The 21366-nt window shown below is 50.8% G+C and overlaps 2 protein-coding genes across 7 annotated transcripts in view; one reads left to right on the forward strand and one right to left on the reverse strand.

Annotated features, from left to right (window-relative positions):
* LOC142030795 (myo-inositol 2-dehydrogenase-like) lies at positions 1–13300 on the forward strand. Of its 3 annotated transcripts, XR_012650304.1 has the most exons (10): positions 1–3146; positions 3262–3783; positions 4780–4850; positions 5357–5465; positions 7431–7561; positions 7855–7962; positions 8917–9035; positions 10364–10520; positions 11339–12550; positions 13050–13300. XR_012650304.1 is itself a non-coding variant. In XM_075027126.1 (9 exons), exons 1-9 carry the CDS (start codon positions 2899–2901, stop codon positions 11485–11487), a joined length of 1614 nt encoding a protein of 537 aa, XP_074883227.1. In that variant the 5' UTR covers positions 1–2898; the 3' UTR covers positions 11488–13021. The 3 variants fall into 3 exon arrangements, 1 of the variants encoding a protein (XP_074883227.1); XM_075027126.1 differs by lacking the exon at positions 13050–13300 and having other exon boundaries at positions 11339–13021; XR_012650305.1 differs by lacking the exons at positions 8917–9035; positions 13050–13300 and having other exon boundaries at positions 11339–13021.
* Positions 13297–21366, reverse strand: part of TP73 (tumor protein p73) — a 22197-nt gene continuing 14127 nt past the window's right edge. Inside the window, exons 5-13 of one of the 4 annotated variants that reach the window (XR_012650303.1) lie at positions 20961–21070; positions 20384–20526; positions 19850–19938; positions 19402–19526; positions 18953–19107; positions 18681–18813; positions 17571–17664; positions 14591–15860; positions 13297–14465 (exon numbers count right to left, since the gene is read on the reverse strand). Coding sequence is in view for 3 of the 4 variants with exons in the window: in XM_075027123.1 (XP_074883224.1) it covers positions 15540–15860; positions 17571–17664; positions 18681–18813; positions 18953–19107; positions 19402–19526; positions 19850–19938; positions 20384–20526; positions 20961–21070 (1170 nt within the window). In the remaining variant the exon portion in view is untranslated. Of the gene's footprint in view, positions 15861–17570; positions 17665–18680; positions 18814–18952; positions 19108–19401; positions 19527–19849; positions 19939–20383; positions 20527–20960; positions 21071–21366 lie in introns of all 4 variants that reach the window. The other 3 variants (XM_075027123.1, XM_075027124.1, XM_075027125.1) reach the window with 3 other exon arrangements.

Raw genomic sequence — 21366 nt, forward strand, 5'->3', positions numbered from 1 at the left:
TGTGGTCGTGCAGTCCTTAGTGTAGTGCTTCAGGCTTCCCTGTGAAGTCGAATGTTTCTACAGACCACTGATTTACAGTGAATTGTGCTCTGAGTCGGTTGAAAAAATTGAATTAGATACTCCTGCAGAACTTGATTTAGTAAAATGAGTTTAATTTCTTAGTAAGTCACCATCTCAAAACCAAGGAACGGGAGCCTGAAGTTGGTGACGTATTCTGACTTGGCTGTTAGGGCTGCTTTTCAGGTGTTAAAAGATGCTACCCTGCAGGACTCTTTCTCCTTCCCTTAGCACTGGTAGGCGATGGAAGTAGACGTGTTGATGCTGTAGAGCGACAGGACCTTGATGTCTTTCTGTTTCAGCATCTGATGGAACTCCATCCATTTGTTAATTATTTTATAAAAATGAGGGATGTGTAAAGAGGTGGGAAAGCATTAGGTGGAGAGCAGTACTGCAAAGTGTACCCTTATCTCATCAGTCCGTTCTAGCTGGCTGCTAGAAGCAGAGTTCAAAAGAGGCACGTACCTGCATTGCCTCTAGCACTCTTGTCTGTGACCTCAGCCTCAGGAGGCTTGCTGCTCACCATACTGAATGTAGCCTGAATTACTTCGCTTCGGTATCTTTCATTCAAACTTTTGATAAAAGAGGAAAGTAGGTGTGTTTAGGCTTTATATACAATTCTTTGGCATTTGCGTGGATTTACAGAGACTACACTGTCTGACTGAGGCAAAGTACTAGTGAATGATGAAACAGAAGGTCTGTTTATGGGAAATTATGGGCTGTTTGACTGGGCTTCACTGCAAGGACTGTGATAATGATGTGTTTCGGGGTGGGCCGAGTCCCTTACCCAGGTATCGGGCTCTGTGCTTGCTACCAGGCATGTATGCCTGCAGGAAATGGCTTTAAGGTGATAACCTGTTACTTTGAGTCCAGAAGGATATTAGAAATATGGTGATGTAACTGTTCTGAACTTGAGTTTCTCAAGGGCTTCTGGTATTTGCAGCCTGTTTGCTTTGTAAGTGACATGAGCCACATGCTAAAAAGCCGGAATGCATTTCCTGCTCCTCTGGCCCTGTGGCCACAAAGGGAGGCCAGGCTTTGAGAGCAAAGGACTGTAGTTCTCTGGTGCATCTCCCACTGTGCTTCTGCCCAAGAATGTCTAAGCTTTCAGATTCTCTGCTTGAAATGGTTGAAGTGTTTCCCAAGAGGGAGGCAGGAGTCTGAAGTGAAGGAGGCTACACTTACCCAGCTGGTGATGCATTTGAGTGCCACTCTAGTTTGCAGCTTGCTGTGCTGCAGTGTCTTAGCTTGGCTCTGGATTGCCTGTTGGGCCCGTTGCTGCTTGTGGATGTGGTATGGGCTGGTCAGAACCTCTGCCTGTAGCTGGCTGACCATACCCTGTAACTCACTGATCAGCTTGTTCTGCTCAGCTGGTTTGGATTCTTGTTCTGTAACAACCTGAGGAGATAGGTAAATCAAGCCATTATTGTGAGGAAGGAGGCGAGCAGGCTTGGCCACATCTTCCCAGTACCTGGTCCAAACACTTCTTGTATTTCCTGGGCAGAGTCTACAGACTAACAACCTTGCCAGTACTAGTAACTGTTATTACTTGGTGTTTTCTCTGAAACTACTGAATTGGGTAGGGTTTTTTTATGCGGCAAACTCCCCCAAGCCTAAAGCAAGCACCACTCTGCAGCTAATACAAGAATTTTCTATAGGGGCTTTGCACCAAGTTTACCTCTTGAAGACTGCAGTTCTCTATTGTCACCACCATTTCTTCGTGTTTCCATCCTTCTCTCAGACTGCAAAACTTAAGAGAACATAGTTTACGCTTCAGTTCTGCAGTGCACAGGTGCACCTCCTGTCTATGCGGAAAGCCCAAATTCCCCGCCGCCAGCTCTCCTAACAGCGATGGCCACCCTGCTCGCAGGGCAGTACCTTGGTAGACATAGCTTGTAGCTGATTTTCTGGCTGAGTTTCTTTTGGAGCACTTCCTTTTCAGATTTGGTTCTCCACAGCTGGGATTCTTGGATCTCCAGTTGCCTTTGCAAGGAAGAGAGGGCGCCTGTGAAGTAGGAGTACTACTGTAAGCAAACTGAATCCCTGGAAAAAGCTTCGTGCCTCCTCTTTTCAGGTAAGCGTAAGCAGAGCTGCTGTAGTAACCGTCTGAGTGTAGACCATGGGTGGAGTTAATGCTCCAGCCACAGCAACGCTGGCTGATAATGCGTTTTGTAGTTAATTTGCTGTGACACTTATTAAACTAACTAACCTCGCTGTGTGAGGACTGGTAGAGCCAGCAGCACAAGGACAGGTTTGCCAGCGTGCTGAAACACTGCGGGATGCCCCGGGGAGACTTCTTGGGGCTCTCCCTGCTGTTTTTTTTCTCATGCACTCCGCTTCTAAGGGGAGCGAGAAAGCGGTTTCTGTGCGCTTCCGAACATTTTTGTCTAGGTAAAAGGAGCGGGGCGGCAAGAAGGGATAACGGCCCCTTTTCTGGACGCTTTCCCCCGGTACCGGTGACCGGGCTGTAGCGCGGTTCCTGGCGCGGCTCTCGGTCGGACCTTCCGGGGTCTCGCTGAGCTCTGCCACCCGCGCCAGCTTCCACGGGGGACGCTTCTCCCGTGCCCCGTCCCTCCATCCCCGCGCTGGGCAGAGGGGCGAGGGCTCTCCCGTAGACGAGGTGGGGGGGATCGCGGCTGCGGGGGGGGCTGAAGAAAGTTCTCCCCGCTGCCCGGGAAGGCCGTTCGTCCCCCCTCCCGGCGTCGGGCACGGAGCGGGGCCTGTACCCCGCCATAGCTGCCTGCTACCCCCGCCGTAGCGGCCCGCTGCTAGGCAACGGCGGGGGGGCGGGGCGGGGGGCGCGCCTTCCGGTTCCGGTTCCGGTCGGGGTCGGCCGCCGCCATGGGTCGGAAGAAGAAGACGCTGCACGACTACGCGGCCGAGTTCTCGGAGCTGTCGGTGAAGCGGCACCTCCTGGAACGGGGCGGCGGGGAGGAGGAGGAGGCGGTGGTGGAGACGCTGTACTGCACCTCCTGCCAGCTGCCCATGCGGGTCCGCCGCGACCGCATCCTCGAGCACCTCTCCTCCGGCCGCCACTACCGCAACCGCCGCCTGCTCCGCCAGCACGGCCTGCGCGCCCCGCTGCTCCTGTGAGTGCCCGGCCCCCGCTGTCGGGACCGGCTCTGGGAAGCGGCCGGCCTCCGTCCCTCGCTCGGCGAGGGAGAGCCGGAGCCCCGGGCCCAAACCCTCCTCTGTCTCGCCCAGCTCTGCAGGTCCAGACGTCGGCGCCGGCCTCCCCCTGCAGCTCGACGCGCCCTCCCTGCTCTCCCAGCCGTCCTTCGTCCTCGCCACCGCCGCAGGCTCGGTCCCCTCTTCGCCCTCCTACCCTGAACCGCTGGCTGCCCACCGACCCGTCATCGCTGCTGCCCCCAGGGAAGACCCGACGCCTTCCACCTCGACCAGCCGCCCCCCGGCTCTCGCTGCCTTCCACCTGAAGATCGCCCCTGCCCCCTCGAAGCAGGCCGGCCAGCGAGGGGCTGCAGCCGAGGCCTCCGATGGCCCGGTGCCCATCTTGCAGCCCGGCAGCAGCGTCGGTCTCGCCCTCTTCGGCGTAGGGCTGGTTAACAAAGCTTTCTTCCAAAGCCTGATGGAGGAAAACGGCTGCTGCTTGCTTTATGTCGTGGAGGATCAGCTGGAGGAGGTGGAACGCGCCTTCGGTGCTGAGTTCCTGGCTGGCACCAGGGTGCTGCGGCAGCGGGACGCCGATGTTGCACTCAACGACCAGCGGTACCGTCCGCCACGGACTCCCGCACGCGCTTCTTCCCTGTCGCTGGGCTCAGGGCGCGTGTCTGGCGTCTCCTCTCTGGAAAATGCCACTGTGCCGTAGCGGACCCAGACCGTGCTTGTCTGACCCCACACAGGGGAGCAGAGGGAGACCCAGGGGCTGTTACAGGCTAAGCCTTATGTAGCATGTCATCTACCTGTAGGTGCTTCAGAAGTCTTCGAGAAGCTTAGCTTGACTGGCGTGCCCAGAACTGAGGGAAACTCGCAGTTTAGTTGCAGGCGGTTTTCTTAAGAAATACAGAAAACCCCCTTGTTTTCCTCCTTTCCCATAGAGCAATAAACGACAGGCTTTCCTGCTGCCTGCCAGTTTTTCTGCCGCGGAGCAGCTGGCTGACTTTGCTGGCTCTTTTGAAACTGTCTGAGATAAGCGAGGATTGCTGTAAGTAGGAAAGGTTGTGGCGTCTTGCTTTACAAGTAACATCTAGCGATGTGGTTACAGTCAGTTCTCAAATTGGTATTTTAAATCTCATTGCAAAAGTGAAAGGTGGAGCTTTTAAGGAAGGTGGATTTAATGCGAGAAGCTAAAGCATGGTAATAAGCTAAGATGTACCCATCGCTTGTTTGGCGGCTCTACCCCATAAAGACTTTTGATTTCACTGCATGTGTTAACTCTCAGCATTTAACCCGTTTTCAAAGGACACCTTTAAAAGACTTTATCCTTTAAGATGCAGGAAAAGCAATGCAATTCCACTGTGCCACTTGTAATTTTAACCTACATATGTCCAGCCGTATTTCATCCTCGCAAGCAGGTACCGAGTTCCTTTTATAATGTAACTTGCTCTTCCAGAGCAATGGGGTTTGATGTCTTTTTTTAACTCGTCCTCAAAAAGTTTAAGGCAGCTATCAGAAAAAAAACTGTAACTGAAAGGAGCTTTTGAGCGTTGTTCATACTAGTAAAAACCTTGTCTTCACTGAAGGTCTTTCTTTTGACTTCTGCAGAGTCTCTGGAGCCATTATTTGTTCACCCCCTGAAGAAGCCTCTGAGATTGTAATAGACGCTTTACGAGCGGGTAAGAGGAACAGCTGCAAATTCAGCTTTTATCTGTAGTCAGTAGCACACGTTGAGGCAGACCTTGTATGCTTGCTGAATGCTTTAAATGCAAATGCTTTCTTGTTTCAGCAGTGTCCCTTGAGTTGTGCAGACTATCTAATTGCATAATGAAAGAAAAATTAGTCTGCTGGTGACACCGATGTTAATGGCTTAACACCAGCAGAGTTTGTACTGTGCTGGTGCCAGTATGGCCATGCAGAGTGTCTAGTCCTAGAAATACTACTAGGACTCAAAGGAGAGCTGTCTATCAAAACAGTCATGCTTCTTGGGGTCTGTAACCAGCTAGTAAAGCCACAGCTGGAGGCCAAAAGGGAGTTGGTAGCATCAACAAATAAAAAGCCATGCTTCAGTTTCATCAAATGTACCTTCTAGAATGTAATGACATGTATATTTATTGCAAGATAAAAATATTTTGTGAAGACCGTGTCTTGCCTTCAATCCTGTGTCCTGTACCATTTTGCACAGGAAAAGGTGTGTTTTGTGAGAGGCTGCCCAGTTTTGACAGGCAGACGGCAGAAGCTTGTTTCGATGAAGCTGACAGATGTGGAAGACCACTGGTGTGTGGATTCTACAAGTAAGACCAGCATTTTTCTTCGAATTTATCCTTGAAAAGAAGTGTGTAAAAGTACTTAAAGTAGCATTGATTCCTCACGCTTTCCTGAATTTGTCCTCAAATAAACTTAGTTTCACTGCTGCTTGTTAACATTGTTCAGCTGGGAGTTAATTGGATTGGATTAATTCTTCATGTTTAATGGAGATAAAATCTAGCTGTCATGAGGTGAAAATAAATGTTCGCTTGAATGGATGCTAGTGGAACTCAAACGGTGAAGCTTTCAAAATGGGAAAGCTCTGGGGTTTGTTTTTGTTTTTTTTTTTTTAGAATGGCCCAAGGCAGTTGGGGTCTGCATCTCTGCAGTCCTTTCGAGGTTTTGCAAATGCCACAGCTAGTTGGAGCTTCAGAGAAGGAAATATTCTGACAGTGCTGTGCCGTTCTCTGAGGCAGTTTCTTGGTCTGTGGTTTTAGGACGTTTTTTGCTCATGGTTTTTTGCTCACATACAACCACCAAGTCAGGCAGATCTGTAATTTTATTAAGTGTGCAGCTACCAAGATTCGCTTTTCATTGCTCTGTTGTAAAGCGTTTAGTTTGCAACCCTGTTCAGTCTAGTAACGTCCTGTGACGTGCTCGTGGTTTAGGCTTCCGTACGGAACTTCTGCCCATACGTATTGCACTTTTTCTGGATCTGATGGTATCTATCCTTTTTTCCCTGTTTGACAGCTTTGTTGCAGTAAACTAGGAATAACATTGGAAGAAGGCAGAGAATTAGCTGTGTTCTTTAAAATAGCAGCGGAAAAGGCTGCTCTTTGAATATATTTTCATGGTACTGAAAACTCTTCCTTTTTTGTGACTTTTCACTGATTTCCTAATTATATTCTATACTTAGTAGATGATGTTGGTTCTGTGAAACGTAAGTACATGCGTTAGCAAATACTAGTGAAAGCATGGAATAACTCTTCAACAAAAGAATAATTGACCTTTTGAAGTTCCTTTTAGAGCACCATCTCTAGGGACACATTGAGCCCATCCACTACTTAACTTTCCACTCAAACTGAATTTCCAAACGCTGGGGTCTGCCTAGAGCTGTCATTTACCTCTGACTTCTTTCTAATGCCTTTGGAAGGGATGGTGCTTGAGGATTATTAATCTTGAGGGTTGCAAACTACGTGGCTGTGAAAATTCCGCTTGATGTTAGAATTACTGGCCAATCTGACGAGAATAGATTTATTAATCTTTATGAAGTGATATTTCCACTTGGGACCTTACATCTGGACCCTTACGATTAAATAATTGAAATGGAAGGAAAGTAGATTAATTTTCATTTGCTTCCGCTCTGTTCAACTTGCGGGGACTTGGGGAGCTCAGCTAAAAGCAAGAATGCTGCTTTAAACTTGTGCTCAGCATTTAACACGGGACGCCAAGTGGATGTGGGCTGTTAGTAAACACATGTGATCATTTTGTGCTCCTCTGCTGAGAAGAGTTAATTTCATTGCAAATAAAACTTACTTGGACACATATGTATGTATTTCATATACACTAGTAAGTAATTACACAAAATATCTGCCCTAACGTTTGCCTTTTCCTTTTGAGTGCTATATGTACAGGTCTGATCCCAGCCACAAGGTTGAACCTCAGCTGAGGTTTTGGTCAACACTCAACTGAATATAAACTTGTAGGCAGGGCTCTAAGAACTGTAGGTCATTTACTGGACCTTTAAATGCTTTTAGCCCCCATGGTTTTAATTTTTTCATTAAAGTTGTTAGTTTAAGTCCTCACAAGTGCAGATATTAGACTCGTTTGCAAGAAGCAAAATTCATACATACTAAGTGGCTGAACTTAGAAAGCTGCGTCTAACCCCATCTGTCCGCACGCTCGCCGCTGCCTGCCAGCGAGTCAGCCTCATGCAGTGCAGCGGTAACAGTGGCCCGGGTCACCTCCTCCTTTTCCAAATCCTGTACCGCATTCCTTGTTTCTCTTTGAAGGCGCTTTGACCCAGCGCTGCAGTTCTTGTACAAGAAAGTCCGTGACAGCCAGGCGCTGGGGAGGATCCACCGGATATCGACAATTAGCAGCATATATCCAGCAGCATCTCTGAGCTTCCTAAAAACATCAGGTACTGAGCAGCTTTCTTCTGAAAAGTTTGTTCGCAAAGGACTGGAAATGTATCTTGCCCCGTGTTCTGGTGGAAAGTCCCCTATGTTTGTGTAACTTTAAGACGCATGGGTTTTCTTTTGAGGAGCGTTTTTGTTACCCATCTTTGGTTTTGTTGCTTTTTTTGGTTTGCTTTTAGTATTAGTTTCTTCGATGTAGGGGGCTTTTTGTATCGATCTTGGTGCCGTTCAGAAACGTGTGTTGACTGTGGGTTTTAAATGTGGAGACCTTAATGCCCAGTTTTGCTTCTTCCAGGTGGAATTTTTTATAATGCTGCTGTGCATGATATAGATATTATCAGTTTGTTGTTGGGAGAGAGTGCACCAGATACAATATTTTCTCTGGGACATGCATTCTGTGCAGGTAAGAATAAATCTTTTGATAGTTTATTGTGTACCTCTGGACTTTAGTACTAAAACTGGGAAGAGAGTGTATGAGAGCACGGTAGCCATGACATACGTGTTCCATCATGGAACAGTTGAAAAAATAGCCTAGTGAAATACAAGGCAAGTTTCTCAAGCAGTTGTCATAGGGTATTTAGTGATGATTTCTGAATTCTGTCAATTCCCTGCTGATGTGAAGCGGTTTCTGTGGAGGTGTTGCTGAACTCCACTCTGTATGTGCTTACAAGAACGTCAACGCAGTCTTATTCAGTTCTTTGCTTTCTGTGATTTCTCTGGTGCTTTCCTGTGGATCTCAGCACAGTTAAAGATGAGAATTTACTCTGGATTGTGTCAAGCTGACGGGCACGCTCTGGGTTACCAGACTAATTTAAACTAACCATAAAACTGGAAGCTGCCATTTTTTAAATGGGAATGCAAAGTTTTAATTAAGGTAATTGCAGCTGCTGCCAACCTTGACTGGCTGTTGTTAGCAGGTTTAGGATGCAATGTTATAATCTATGGTAAAGCATTGAAATGCAACAAACAAAATGCCCCAGGGAGGATTTTGTACCATCCGCCTCGTTCTAGCTACATGCTGGAAGTTGCCTGATCTTGGTTGTAATAAGCTGCAAAGGAAAATGTGTTTGAAAGTAGAAGTGGAAGCCGCCTTTAGGGAGAGCCACAGGCTGGGAAGGTGGAGTTCAGGCCCAGGGGCTGTGTGTTTCTGCAGAGCTTGTTGTTCTCCATCAGAAGGGCCGATAAAGGTAAACCAGCTGGTGTACGTTGCAGAAAGTGCTTTGCTGTCGCCGTTGCTTCCTGTTTGAAGGTATTGTAGAGCCAGTGTTGCCTCGTAAAGGAAGAAGAGCACTTTGTAGTCATAGTACTTGCTGGTTTGCTGTTCCTGGTGTGAGCGAGTGCCTTTTTTGTCACTCAGATATGGCCTACTTGAAGGATGCAGACACTGTAGCGGTCAGCATGAAATTTCGTAGCGGAGCAATTGTTACTTTGGACGTCAGTCAGCACTGCACTAAAAGCTGTGATCAGAGACTAGAGGTGCGTTCTTACTTTTAAGTCAAGTCTGTCGTGACACCGCAGGCCAGCATGAGTTTTACCCTGTACGCATTCACATGGGGTAATACACGTTGTGCCCCGTGCACATCCCTGCAAGCACGTTTCACAAAACACCTCTGTACCTCGGCAGCAGTGGATTGCTTGCATTTGTTTAATCTACAATCCACTTTCTCTTTTGTTACCTGAATTTTGCCTCTGTTTACATGTATTCTGTTGGGGTTATAAGCTGCATGCAGTTGTAGTAGAGCAGGAATTGGTGTCAGCTCTCCTGAGGCAGAAATGTCGCACAGTTCATTTGTTGTCTTTCCAGGGTGTTTTTAGGTGTATAGCAAGCCAAGAGTTAAGGATATTAAAGGGGAAGAAAAGAGTAAACTCAGAGGCAAATTGTCTGTAAATTCCGAAGGTCATGATTTATAACAGATGCATGGGCTGGATTTGGGGAGTGGTATCTGTTAAAGACTTAAAAAAGGAGTGTCGCGGTTTAACCCCAGCCAGCAACTAAGCACCACGCAGCCGCTCACTCGCTTCCTCCCCACCCAGTGGGATGGGGGAGAGAATCGGGGGGAAAAAAACCTGAAACTAGTGGGTTGAGATAAGAACAGTTTAACAGAACAGAAAGAAAGAAAATAATAATGATGATAAATAATAAATAAATAAATAATAAAATGATAATAATAATTAAAAAAGGATTGAAATATACAAAACAAGTGATGCACAATGCAGTTGCTCACCACTTGCCAACCGATGCCCAATTAGTTCCCGAGCAGCGATCCCCCCCCCCAGTTTATATAGTGGGTGTGATGTCACATGGTATGGAATACCCCTTTGGCCAGTTTGGGTCAGGTGCCCTGGCTGTGTCCTCTCCAAACTACTTGTGCCCCTCCAGCCTTCTGCTGGCTGGGCATGAGAAGCTGAAAAATCCTTGACTTGGTATAAACACTACTCAGCAACAACTGAAAACATCAGTGTGTTATCAACATTTTTCTCATCCTAAATCCAAAACATAACACTATACCAGCTACTAGAAAGAAAATTAACCAGGACAAGGAGCTTTGCTCAGGTGAAAAGAAAAAAAAATAAAGGAGGTATCACATAAGCAGAAGCCACTGTCCTATAACATGTGCCTGGTATTTTCTGTCGTGTCTGATCCGTCCAAGAGGGTATGTCAGTTGTAACTCCTAATTTTAGAAGCTACATTTTTTTCTTGGTTGTACAAACCAGGGCTTCGATAGGCTAGCCAGGTGTTCAAGAGCAAAAGCACGATAACTTAAAAACTTTGTTTTCTTTCCTGTTTGCTGCCTTCCCTGCAGGTTCACGGTTCTCAAGGAACGTTGCGGGTAGATAATCAGAATCCCCTGGGGATTACGGAGCACGGGACTTCGGTATCCATATATTCACAGACCCAAGCTGATCGCTACAGAGATGCACACAGGGAGCTCTTCCGACACTTTCTGAGAACCCTGAAAGGTAGGACGAAGCTTCCATTGATGGCTAGTGTTGCTTTGGATTTGTTTTCAGCGAAAACTTCCCTTGGAAGCTGTTCCAATAGCAACTGCAATTTAGTGTTTGTGTCTGAAACCCCAAAAAGAAACGAGTAGGTGTGAAAACTCGGCGTGAGATTCATCATGGTTAAGTTTAAGCCAGTGTTGCGTCAGTGATGAGCAAGCTCCCTGTAAGCAAACATGGGGTTTCATGGGCTGGTCTGCCACCCTGACAAGCACTGGTGTTCTCAGCGGATGCGTGTTGAGCACGACAGTGCATGCAGCTCGGTAAAAACACGCGTGGAGTGGGTCAGCCTCCGAAGGAGCTGATAGCTCAGTGGACATGCAAACAACTAACCTTGTTTCAGTAAATGAAAGTGAACAGCGCAGCTTCGTTGGGGGATGTGCTGCTTTTCTCACTTTCGAGTCAGTGAGATGGGTGATGGATGGAGTGTTGATCTGAAACTGTGTTCTGAGAAGAAATGAAAATGGGGAGGGAAAATTGCGTTGGACCGTACTGTCATTTGTGAAGAAAGCAGCCATTTCTAACAGCAAGGACACCCTCGTCTAGAGTCCTGGCTGCCCAGAAGGAATAAAAATATTTCTGTTCTGCTGGCTGCATTGACAAAAATACAGGATTTTAGTCACAGGACAGGAAGGAGAAGGGGCTGAAACTCTCTTTCCAAAATCTGAGGCCCCAGCTCCAGGAGCTGAAGAGGGATGCTGTGGTGGGCGGCAATGTGCCAAAAGGCAGAGCAGGTGATAACATGGGTTTCATCCAGCGCTTCGTTCCTGTCCCTGCAGGCAAGGAACCCCCCGTGATAACCAAAGAGCAGTTTCTCTGGACGATTCAGGTCGCTGCAGCTGCTGAACAGTCCTGGAGAAATGGATCCGCTGTTGACTTGCGCAGCGAAGCAATAGATTCGTCTGTAATCAAGACTGAGATAATGTGACACAGGCTGCTGTGTTCCGAGGTGAAGGATAACCGTTAAGCTGTGCTACAGTGAGGTCTTTCCACCTAGTGATGTCTCTGCTGTAACCTTAAAATAAGACTTGTAGTTTCCCCTGGGAATGCCCAGAAGACAGAGGCACTTTTGAACGAGAAGCACTTGGTGCTGAGGCTGCAGGTGTTTCTTAGCATGTCAGCCAAAGCCCTCGAGAAATTCTGGGTGGTTTCATCCAGATGGCTTTTCCTTCTGGAGAGCTCTGCTGGCTACTGAGGTCTGTTTTCCTGGGAGAAGACTGACACTCCTCGGGCTGTGGTAAGGTGGCGTAGACCACCACCAGCCGTGATGGGAACAGTGCGAGCGAGTGGCTTTCCCGACAGCTTCACAAGCAAGACGACGTAATGCTCCAGAAAAATAGGGGAGCATCTGTCTGGTCCATGCTCATTTCCCTTCAGTATATGCAGGAATGTGACTTCTGTGCTGAACTCACCTCTGAGCCTCCTATTTATTGTTTCGGTGGTTGTTTTTACTGGGTTTTCTAAAAAAGAAGTTATGATCTAATTTTCTTGGGGGGTGGAGAGAAAAGATGAAAAAGCAGAGAGGGAGACTTCTGACCGTCCTGTTGTTACACAGACGAGAGGCTTCGTAGTAAGGCCATAAATTAAGGCTGTTCTGTAGAGGAGCAACGCACTTGGGCATTTCAGTAATAAACACTGCATTATTAAAGGGTTTCTCAGAACGCAGTCTGTGAATTTGCACAGCAGCCCTGTACGACGACTGTTACTGGGACATGCAGCTGCTGGGCAGGTTGTTCAGCACCGGGGCTGAGCGTTGTCTGGATTACTCGCTGCAGCAGCCGGGTAGCTGTCTGGAGGCCGGTGTTTTCCTTGCTTAAGTGCAAGTGTTGTATGTTAACATTTTAGTAGCAAAATTGAACTAATAATCACATTCTTTGAGTGTAGGAAGGGCATCTAATTGCGTATTTTAGAGGTGGGGTTGTTTTTGTTTTTTTACAGTCCAGCAGATTTGGATCACACACCACAGAAAAAGATAGTGCCTTCAACAACAGGCAAGCCTCCTTTTAAACCAGGTTCTTTGTACCTTTTTATTCTTGTGTTCAGTTTATTGCAGATGTATGGATTTGACTATTCTTGTCTGTTTCTCACACACCAGTTTTCAAGATCTTTTGAAAGCTTTTTTTATTGTATTAAAATAACGTTCTTGCCGTGAGTGTAAGTTTTTATAAATGACACTTCTTGCAAGATTCTTTAGTTCAATCAATTTCCAATTCCTATATATGGAATATATGTTACTAAAACTAGAAATAGCACTGACATTTATAACTAAAGACAATTCTCTCGTGGAAATTGGTTTTAGTGGTGTAATTTTTCAAACTCAGAAAAGCTATGTCTTAATGATAAAGATTGCTATCAATTTCATTCTCTAGTTTCTAGTCATCTATTGTAAAAAAAAAAAAAAGTTTTACCTATAAAGAAGTAGGCATTTGCCTCTCTGTAATCACTATGGCAATTTATTAATAGCAAGCGGGTTTCGTTGTGTTTTGGTAGGTTTCAAGGCTGGCTCCGTGCAGGCGTGACTTCTGCGGGATGTACGCTTCCTTCAGTGGAGCATTGGGACCAGAAAGCAGCACCGAGCTCTTTCAGGGCAGGGTAGGGCCGCTTGTGTACGGGGAGCAGACTGCTCTCGCATGCTCCCCGCAAATGGTAACCCCAGTTGTGGAGGAAAGCTTTCTGATCCCTCAGGCCGGCTGTCCTGATGTCTGTAAGGAGCAAAGGGCCTGTTAATGGCACTCGTGCTTTGGCAGCCGCTGCTGCTTCTGCGCAGAGCTGCGTCTCTTTGTAGCTTCGTGGTTGCTTGATGAAGCAAAGGAACTTCAGGCCCTTTGAGGCCTTACGCTTTAAGGCTTACGCTGGTATAGGAGGACGCTTTCTGTACATTGCAAGCAAGACTTTGGTTGCCAGATGTTGTAATTCCCACATGTGCTTTTATTGTCTTACAAAAAAAAAAAAAAAAGGAAGAGAAACCACAGCTATAAAAATAACACATTTTCCAAAGATAACATTACAAAAAATACCATTCATACCATGGTTGGAGTGTATCAGTTAATACTGCTGGAAGAAGCCTTAGTGAACATTGAAAACATGAATGATTGTTTCAAAACCTTTAAAGCATTAAAGTGCTTTAAGTCGCCGTTATCTTAGGCCACAGGTTCACATTTCAGCAACGCCAAAGGAGTCGGGTTCCTAATCGGGGTAGTGTAGAGGGGTGTAATGGCCTCCAGGACGGTACCCTCACACCCGCGGCTCACCCCGGGTGGCAGAGCAGAGCAGAGCCCGGCATGGGGGGGAGAGGAGGCCGCCTCCTGCGTGCCGAAGGCTTGGAGCTGCGGCTGGACACCAAGACAGAGGACCTGGGCTCCCGGGCTGCTGGTGTGGCATGTACAGGGTTCACACTCATTTTCCCTGTGATCTTCCCTTCGAGTGGGGACAGACCCTGGCCTGCAAGGAGGAGAAGGCGCAGCTCTGAGGGGAGCCCTGAACGTCGTAGGTAGGAGTCAAGCTCGCTCTTCTTTTGCTCTACTGGTCAGAGGGTCCAGGGGTTTGCGAAGGGTCTCCTAGCTCCGTCCTTCTGGAGGTCTCCATCGCAGAGGCTACGCAGGGAGGAGATGCAGCAGCGGGAACATGCCGGGCAGCGTCGCTTCTGCATGGATCCCTTGGGCTGCCCAAAATCTCGAGCACCCCAAGGTTGAGGGGGCAGATGAAGCAGCTCCCTGCCTCCCGCCCCCCCTCCTTCCATACAGCGGCAGCCTCTGTGCCATGCCTCTCCGAGACCTGTTGTGGGATGTCGCCTTTCAAAACGTGTAGTCGCTAGTAGGGGAGGGACAGAGGGAGGGAACATGCTTGTTTGCGTCCTTGCTTTCTGCTGAGGTTTTTTTCCAGCCTGAAGCAACAGACAAATTAAGCCTGGAAAAAAGGACCAGAAACAGAAAACAAAACTGGAAAGACCTCATATGGTCACCTAGTCCATCTCCTTGCTCCAAAGTCAGACCAAATTTACACCGCCCACGTTCATGCTCTCTGGGTCTAACCTGTCTGCAAAACTCCCCTGATGGAGCAGGGAGGGATTATCCAGACCTCTGACTTCCCAGGAGAATTCACTGGCTTGCCTCCTCCTCTGCAACTGTGTGAAAGATATTCAGAGGAGAAAAAAAGCTGAGTTTTGAATAGGTGAGGCTGGAGACATGATTTTCTGCATGTTTACGTGCTAGAACGTGAAATTAATTTACTTGACACTATAGTGTCTCAGGCGTAAGTATCAATTTTTATAGCTTACATGAAAATAAATCTTTTTTTCTCCTTACAGCACAATGAGTATACTGTATATACATTTGCTTCTGTTTATATACACAAATATTTAAGTACATGAACACATAGGGAACTGACAAACAGGTTCTTTTCTGCTCTGCAAAGAACTGGAGGACAAGGGGTACTTTTTGGCAGTCCGTCAGGAAAGCGGATTGTGGTTTTTTGCATCAGTCACGGGCAGGTATCTGTACGGAAACTGGAACAGGTAAGGGCTAAGTCCTTTTTACAGTGATAAAGACCTGTCAGGCTTGGACACCATGGAGAATACGGGGGGTAGGGAAGCTAGTAACGAAGGCTGGTCTCACGAAGAGAAAAACGTGCCGTCTTTACGCCACATCTGTTGGATGCGGGGATCCTCCAGTTTAACACGAAACGGCGTAAAGCACCGGCAGGTGCCTCCCCTGCTGCGGGCAGGCAGAAAATCCGCGCTCTGTTCGGCGAGCTGCCTCAGCCGCCCTCCTCTTCCCCTCTGCCGAAGCCACCGCGGTTTCCTCTCTGGAGCAGGAGCTTCCCGCGTGCCTCGGGGCCGTGCGTTCACACACGGCTGGCAGGTCCCCTCTGGACAACAAAATTACACTTTTCCAGACACCCAAGGCTGCAAATATTTGTCACGGGGGGTGGGGCTTTCATTCCCCGCCCTGGGTCTCTTGTCTGCGGCCCTCTCGGAGACCCTCAGTTGATCTCTCCCTCTGTGAATTCTTCCTTTATGGACTGTTTGCGAGATTTGCAGTCCGGGAGGTCGAACCCAAAGTCTGCCCACTCGTCGGCCCCGCCGCGGTTGGGGATGGTGATGGTGTGGCGCACGCGAAAGTGCACGGCCTCCATCACGCGCTGCCGCTGCAGCTCGCCCGAGCTGCCGATGGAGATGGTGGAAGCGTTGCTGCTGGAGCGGATGAGCTGCTGCGCCCCGTAGTCGTGGCTCTGTTTGAGCTCCTGCAAACCTCTCCAGATGATCATCCTGTACTGCTCCGGGATCTTCAGTGCTCCGAGATCCTGGAAGAACAACACCGCTGAGGCATAGCCGGTGGAGACACGACTGTACCGGTGGGAGCGAGCCCTGGGCTTTGGGGGGGGGCGGGGGGCACGTGGGCATGATGCCCGAGCACCCAGCGGTGGCAGGGCTGGACCTCCCCAGGGTCATGACGCCAAGCCCACGGGTGCATCCCCCACGGGCAATTTCTCATTTGTAACCAACAGCCAGTTGACCACTCAAACACAGCTTTGCAGGTTTGAAAAATTTTTTTTTTTTTTGGGGGGGGCGGGTGGGTTCACATCAAACTGATGTGAAACTGGGAGGGAAGGGACCTTTCCCCTTTGGGTCGCAGGGGCATCGTGCAAAGCGTCCTGCTGTCTGTCCACCTGGGAGAGGAGCCGTCAGCCAGGCTGGCTTCTCCTCCGGTCCTGGCCCAGGAGGCTGGAGCAGCGTTTGTCCCCGGGGGCCAGCATCATGTGCTAACGCGCCGACACGGGCGATAGCAGGCTGTTACGACGCTATGGGCTGTGGTGGTAAAGCCAAACGAGGTCAAAAACCTCAGGGCTGGGGGGGGCTGCACCAGAAGGAACACCGTCGTAGCGGAGAGCTGCCAGAGGGCCACGTTAATGCCAAACACAGAGACTCACGTGTTAACTAGAGAAGACAGCGAGTATGCAATTAGTAATTACAAATGCCGACTCGGACACACAGCTCAGCGATCTGATATGAGTTTTGGCCATACCGAAGGTTTCCTTTGACAGCTTACAGATGGCCACGGAGTTAGTTCAGAAAAATGGTCCAAAACCAGGCTAAGGTTACACAACTGGCCCCAGCTACCAATGAAAAATCATCCTGTCTCCAACAGCTGCGTCACCAAAGCGTGGTCGCGTGTTTTGTCGAGCTGCCGGGTGGACGACAGCTACTACAAACTGCCTGGGGGCAAAACGGGATCGGGGCGGGAGCTTTGGCTCGGCCAAAACACCAACTCTGGGATTTACAGGGCTTCCTATGGCTCAAAGCGTTTAGGATTTTTTAATTTTTTTTTTCTCTCCCTTTTTCTCGTTACCCTGACAGGCTGGAGGAGCCCCTGCTTCGGTGCCACCCTCGCTATCGTCACCAAGAGACTGCTCTTTAACTGAGAACGGCAGCGGCGGAGGGCTGACGCTCTGTGCAACCTCAGGTACTTCCAGCATCCCCTACACTGTCTTTCAGGCCAGCTTTTGCCTGACCTGGGCTGTTTCCTGCCAGGGTTCCCTTAATACAAATGCCCCCGGGCTTGACTCCTTTATTTCAGCCTCTTTTGTCTTAAAGATTCACAGGGGAAGACATAAGATCAGGTTTAAAACTCGCTGAACCGCGGTGGAGGTGTTCCCGCTGGCTCTGTGGGTTTTGGGTTACTTTGCTGAGCACCTCAGCTGTTTTTTCTGTGTTTGCTAGGTGGAAAATCTACCTGCGGCCCGCTCTGGGGATCTTTTTAGCTCTTTTGTTTCCGACAGTCTGGAAGAACTGACTGAGGCTATCGTGGTTGCTACCGATGACTGAGCTACGGCTAAATTGGAAGGACCAGAGAGGATGTGTAAATGGAAGGCATAAATCCTGGGGAGCATATATTCTGTGTGACAGGTGGGTGCACAGTTTTCCCTTTCCGTTTAAAACGGTTTTGTCCTTGCTTTTCAGATCAACAGCTGACAGAAACAAGTGGTAAGAACAGATCTTCCCAAAGCATTTACCTCTATGGATAGGTTCTGCAGGTGGTAAATATTCTGTAACCCTTGTGAGGTGAAATAGTCGATGCAGTTTGGACACCCCAATCCTGTTAAAAAACTGCAGAAAAAATTTGGAAAATACAGTGCCATTAACTTCTCACGAATAAAAGCTGTGCTCGCAAGCATCGCTGTAGTGGCAAACCGTGTTTCAGGCCACCGAAAAGGCTGCGGTGGGGGGTCCTGCTGCCTCCGGCCTCGGCAAAGCCCCCGCAGCCCAGAGGACCGTGGCAGGCACGAGGGTGGGCGAGAGCTCGTGCCGGGGGGCTCCGACTGCTCCGTCAGCCTTTCTGCCTGTGGCCGTCGCCCTCCCGAGCATGACCGCCGTTGCCACTAATGACAAAGTGAAGCACTTTGGGACTATGCTCGTTCCTAAGACTATGGGTTTTGGTGTTTTGGTTTTTTTTCCTCCTGATCGTCAGAGGTTTCAGCTCGGTAACTTTCTGGGAATAACCCACGGGAGCTCGAGCTGCCCCGGGAGGGAGACAGGGAGCATGCTTCGGTCTGGGCAGTGGTCTCCGCAATGTGCAGGCTGGTGGTGCCGGGGGTGTTTTGCACATCGCGCTGGGCTGCAGCTATGCACCTCTAGCGAGGCTGCACGTACAGCCTCCCTGACGTCGGTAGGGTCTCTGTTGAAACGCCTGCGGTCTTTTTGAAGACTGAAATGTTAAGAAGTGGCTGCAGACCTGTTAATGCGTTCCTGATGGAAATAAGCCACGTGGACCCGTTTTGGGGCATTGCTGGTGAGGAAGGGGAAGGGGGCAGTTCGCAAAGCTACGTGCCGGTTTGACATGCAGGAAAAGACTCTCGCTGGGATGCATTTAACTGCTAATTAGGCAGGGATGGATTACCCAGGTAGAGGTATATGAGGGCAATAGAGGCTTCTAACTGGTGGGTAGCTGGGCTTCGGGTTCTGAGATGGGAGGAATGGCCTATGTGATTTCGTGAGCAGTGATTTCTCAGTTGGGGCCAGTGGCCAGTTGACCAGTTGCTAGACAGATCTGAAGGTTAGAGTGAGGGACAACAGCGAGAAACGTCAGAGGACAAGACAGACAGGGCATCGGACGCCTTCCCTACCTGACAAGGCTGGGATCGGGGTTGTAGGGCGGAGGGGGGGTGCAGTGTGATCCGGAGACCATGGACTGGGACGAGTGGCCCCCATTCATTTCTCCGTTGGGTTGCATGGGGTGACTGTTTAGCATTCCGGGTCCTAGGCGGCGGCCATGCCAACGCAACAAACAGATCCGTTAGACGTCACCCCGACCCCGATAACCACCCGCTCCCTCGGCGGGGAGCCCACGGTCTGACGGGCAGGGAGCGCTCGGCACCCGGCGAGGCGAGGACCTTACCCATCGGCCCCAGGCTGGGCGTGGAGCCGGAGCTGTGCTGCGCTGGCTGCCCTACCAGCTGGTTGACGGAGGGCAGCTTGTTGAGTCCTCCGCCGTGAACTTTGTTCATGGGTGAAAGGACGGGACCGTAGGAGGAAGGCGTCTGCAGCTGACTCCTGCTCGGGGAAACCAAGCGGACGGTCAGCCTGCAGCGGGTGGGATGGAGATGCCCCCGCTCCGTCCCACCAGAATTCCCTGCGGAGGCTTCGGGCAGCCGCACCGACGCGGGCTGCGGCACGGAGAAGCCGCTGCACGCCCGTTGCGGCTCTGTAGCGGTTGCAGCCCTTGCCACGTACCAGGCGTTCGGCAGACGTGCTGTGAGCCAGCGGGCCAGCCCCAGATTGGGGCTGCTCGCGGGCTCCCCTGCCTCTCCCCGCTGCCGGCTTTCGGGGGGCTGCGGCGGTACTTACTGCCTCTGCAGGAGCTGCTGCTGCTGCTGCCGGTAGGAGTCAACCAGCTGCTGCGGGACCAGCTCCACCAGCTCCAGGCTCTCCTTTATCTTCATCAGGATCTCGAAGTTCTCCCGGCCTCGCACCTGGAGGAAGGGAGAACAAGAAGCCCAGGGCTTCGCTTCGTTCCCGTCCCACCTGGCCACCTTCCTCGTGGCCCCTTTTTTTCCACCCAGCCACACAAGGTGCGCTGTCTCTGTGGCCAGGGCTGCCTTGGACACGTGCATCCACAGATGCTTTTGCTCCTGTTCTCAAGGTCTCTGCTCAGCCCCCGTGCCCGCCGCCCTGCAGCAGACCGTGCGGCCCCGTCCTGCCCACCATCGCCTCCCCAAAGCGTTTCTCGCAGAGGGCACGATGCCACCGCCGTCCCGAGCCCAGCTCTCAACCAGTGCACCTCACCAACACTTACAGGCACGTAATACATCTCCTCTTCCCCATGCCTCCGTTTCTTAATGCCGGTCCCCAGTGCTGGGATGCCCTGGGGGCTCTGCTTGAATGCTGGGAAGGAGAGAGGAGGAGGGTCAGCATGCCATCCTCAGGAAGGGAGCACCTTGGCTCCTTGCAGGATTTAAGCTCAAGCCACGCAGGATGCTACCTGTTCCCCTGGGCTCTGGCATTGGTGATGTCCCTTTATTGGTAATAACAACAAAGACTAAATATATCTGGACACTAAAGCCCTGCTCAAATAGCTTTGTGCTCTGGCGGGAAAAGGAGCAGATCATGTTTGTGAGACTTTAGATTTAGTCAAAGCGTCATGCCTGGATGGGGATTTGAGCCCGACCTTCTGGAGCGCAGCGATTTCGGGTGCGATGGCAAAGGGGCTGAGGCAGAAGCATCCGCACGGCTTTGAGGGGCAAGGGGGGGGCAGGCGGTGGCCGGGAGCTGGGGGCTGCGGCGGAGCAGTGCCCTGAGCCCCCCTCCCTCTCCCGGCCAGGGGACTCACTGCGTTTGTTGGCGTTGCCGTTTTTAGCCGCGCTCTCGTTCAGGGCTTGTTGCTCTCGGTAATGGTCTTCATCAGCTTTGCGGTCTCTGCCGGGACAGGCACAGATCCGTCCCTCGAATGATCTCCTTCCCAGGACTTGGCCGCTGGGAGGAGAGAGAAACCGGTGACCCTATTTCTGCTTGGGAAGTGCATTGCGGCTCGGTCCAGCGCAGAAACCAGACCAGCCGAGTGCCTTCCCGTCCCTCCGTACGCGTGGATTGCTTGGGAAGTGATTGAGCCCCCAAGGTACGGAGTGCAGGGACCCCCTCAGCAGTGGTCTCCCAGGGGAAGAGGAGCTCCTGGGGCAGAGGAAGGCTCCAGCTGCAGGGGTGCAAAGCCAACACTGGGCTGGATCCCCGGTCCCTCCGTGCCCACTCTTTTCCTAGCTGGCTGACAAAGCCACGGGCTGGGGCTGTGGGGGGCTGCCACGTCCCCTTCCCCCGGGGGGAGCTCCCTGCAGGGGAGGATTCCTTCCCGAGGGTCCCCAGCCCTCCCGCAGCGGGGAGCGATGCCCGTCCCTGCTCCGACAGCCACTCACTCTCTCGTCTCCAGGGTGATGATGATGAGGATGGGCCTCCTGTTCATTCCTCCCACGCAGCTGCTGTTGCACATGAAGTTGTACAGGATGGTGGTGAACTCGGTCCCCACCTGCCCGGGAGGGGAGAGCAGGCACTGAGCGGGAATCATGGCAGGGGGAAGGCAGGCTGGGCCCCCCCGGGGAGTGAAGAGGAGGGGAGGCAGGCTGGGCTGGCGCCTTGGCAGGGTGAGCAGGGGAGCACCAGGGAAGGGTGGCGTGGGGACGATCCCAGCTGGGAAGAGGGGTCTGCACGAGGACTGCGGGGGCCCTGGGGTTCCCCCAGGGCAGGACCAGAGGGGATCTCCCGTTGCATCCCGCTTCCCAGGAACGGGATGTTCTGGGATGCTTCACAGGGCTGGGATGCAGC

Source organism: Buteo buteo, chromosome 5 (assembly GCF_964188355.1).
Source record: "Buteo buteo chromosome 5, bButBut1.hap1.1, whole genome shotgun sequence".
Classification (NCBI taxonomy): domain Eukaryota; kingdom Metazoa; phylum Chordata; class Aves; order Accipitriformes; family Accipitridae; genus Buteo; species Buteo buteo.

Excerpts from the sequence above, each read along its gene's own strand:
- LOC142030795 (XM_075027126.1), top strand. The coding sequence starts at position 2,899 with ATGGGTCGGAAGAAGAAGACGCTGCACGACTACGCGGCCGAGTTCTCG. Across the intron at positions 3,784-4,779 it reads GTTGCACTCAACGACCAGCG|AGTCTCTGGAGCCATTATTT; the intron begins GTACCGTCCGCC and ends TGACTTCTGCAG. Across the intron at positions 7,963-8,916 it reads GGGACATGCATTCTGTGCAG|ATATGGCCTACTTGAAGGAT; the intron begins GTAAGAATAAAT and ends TTTGTCACTCAG.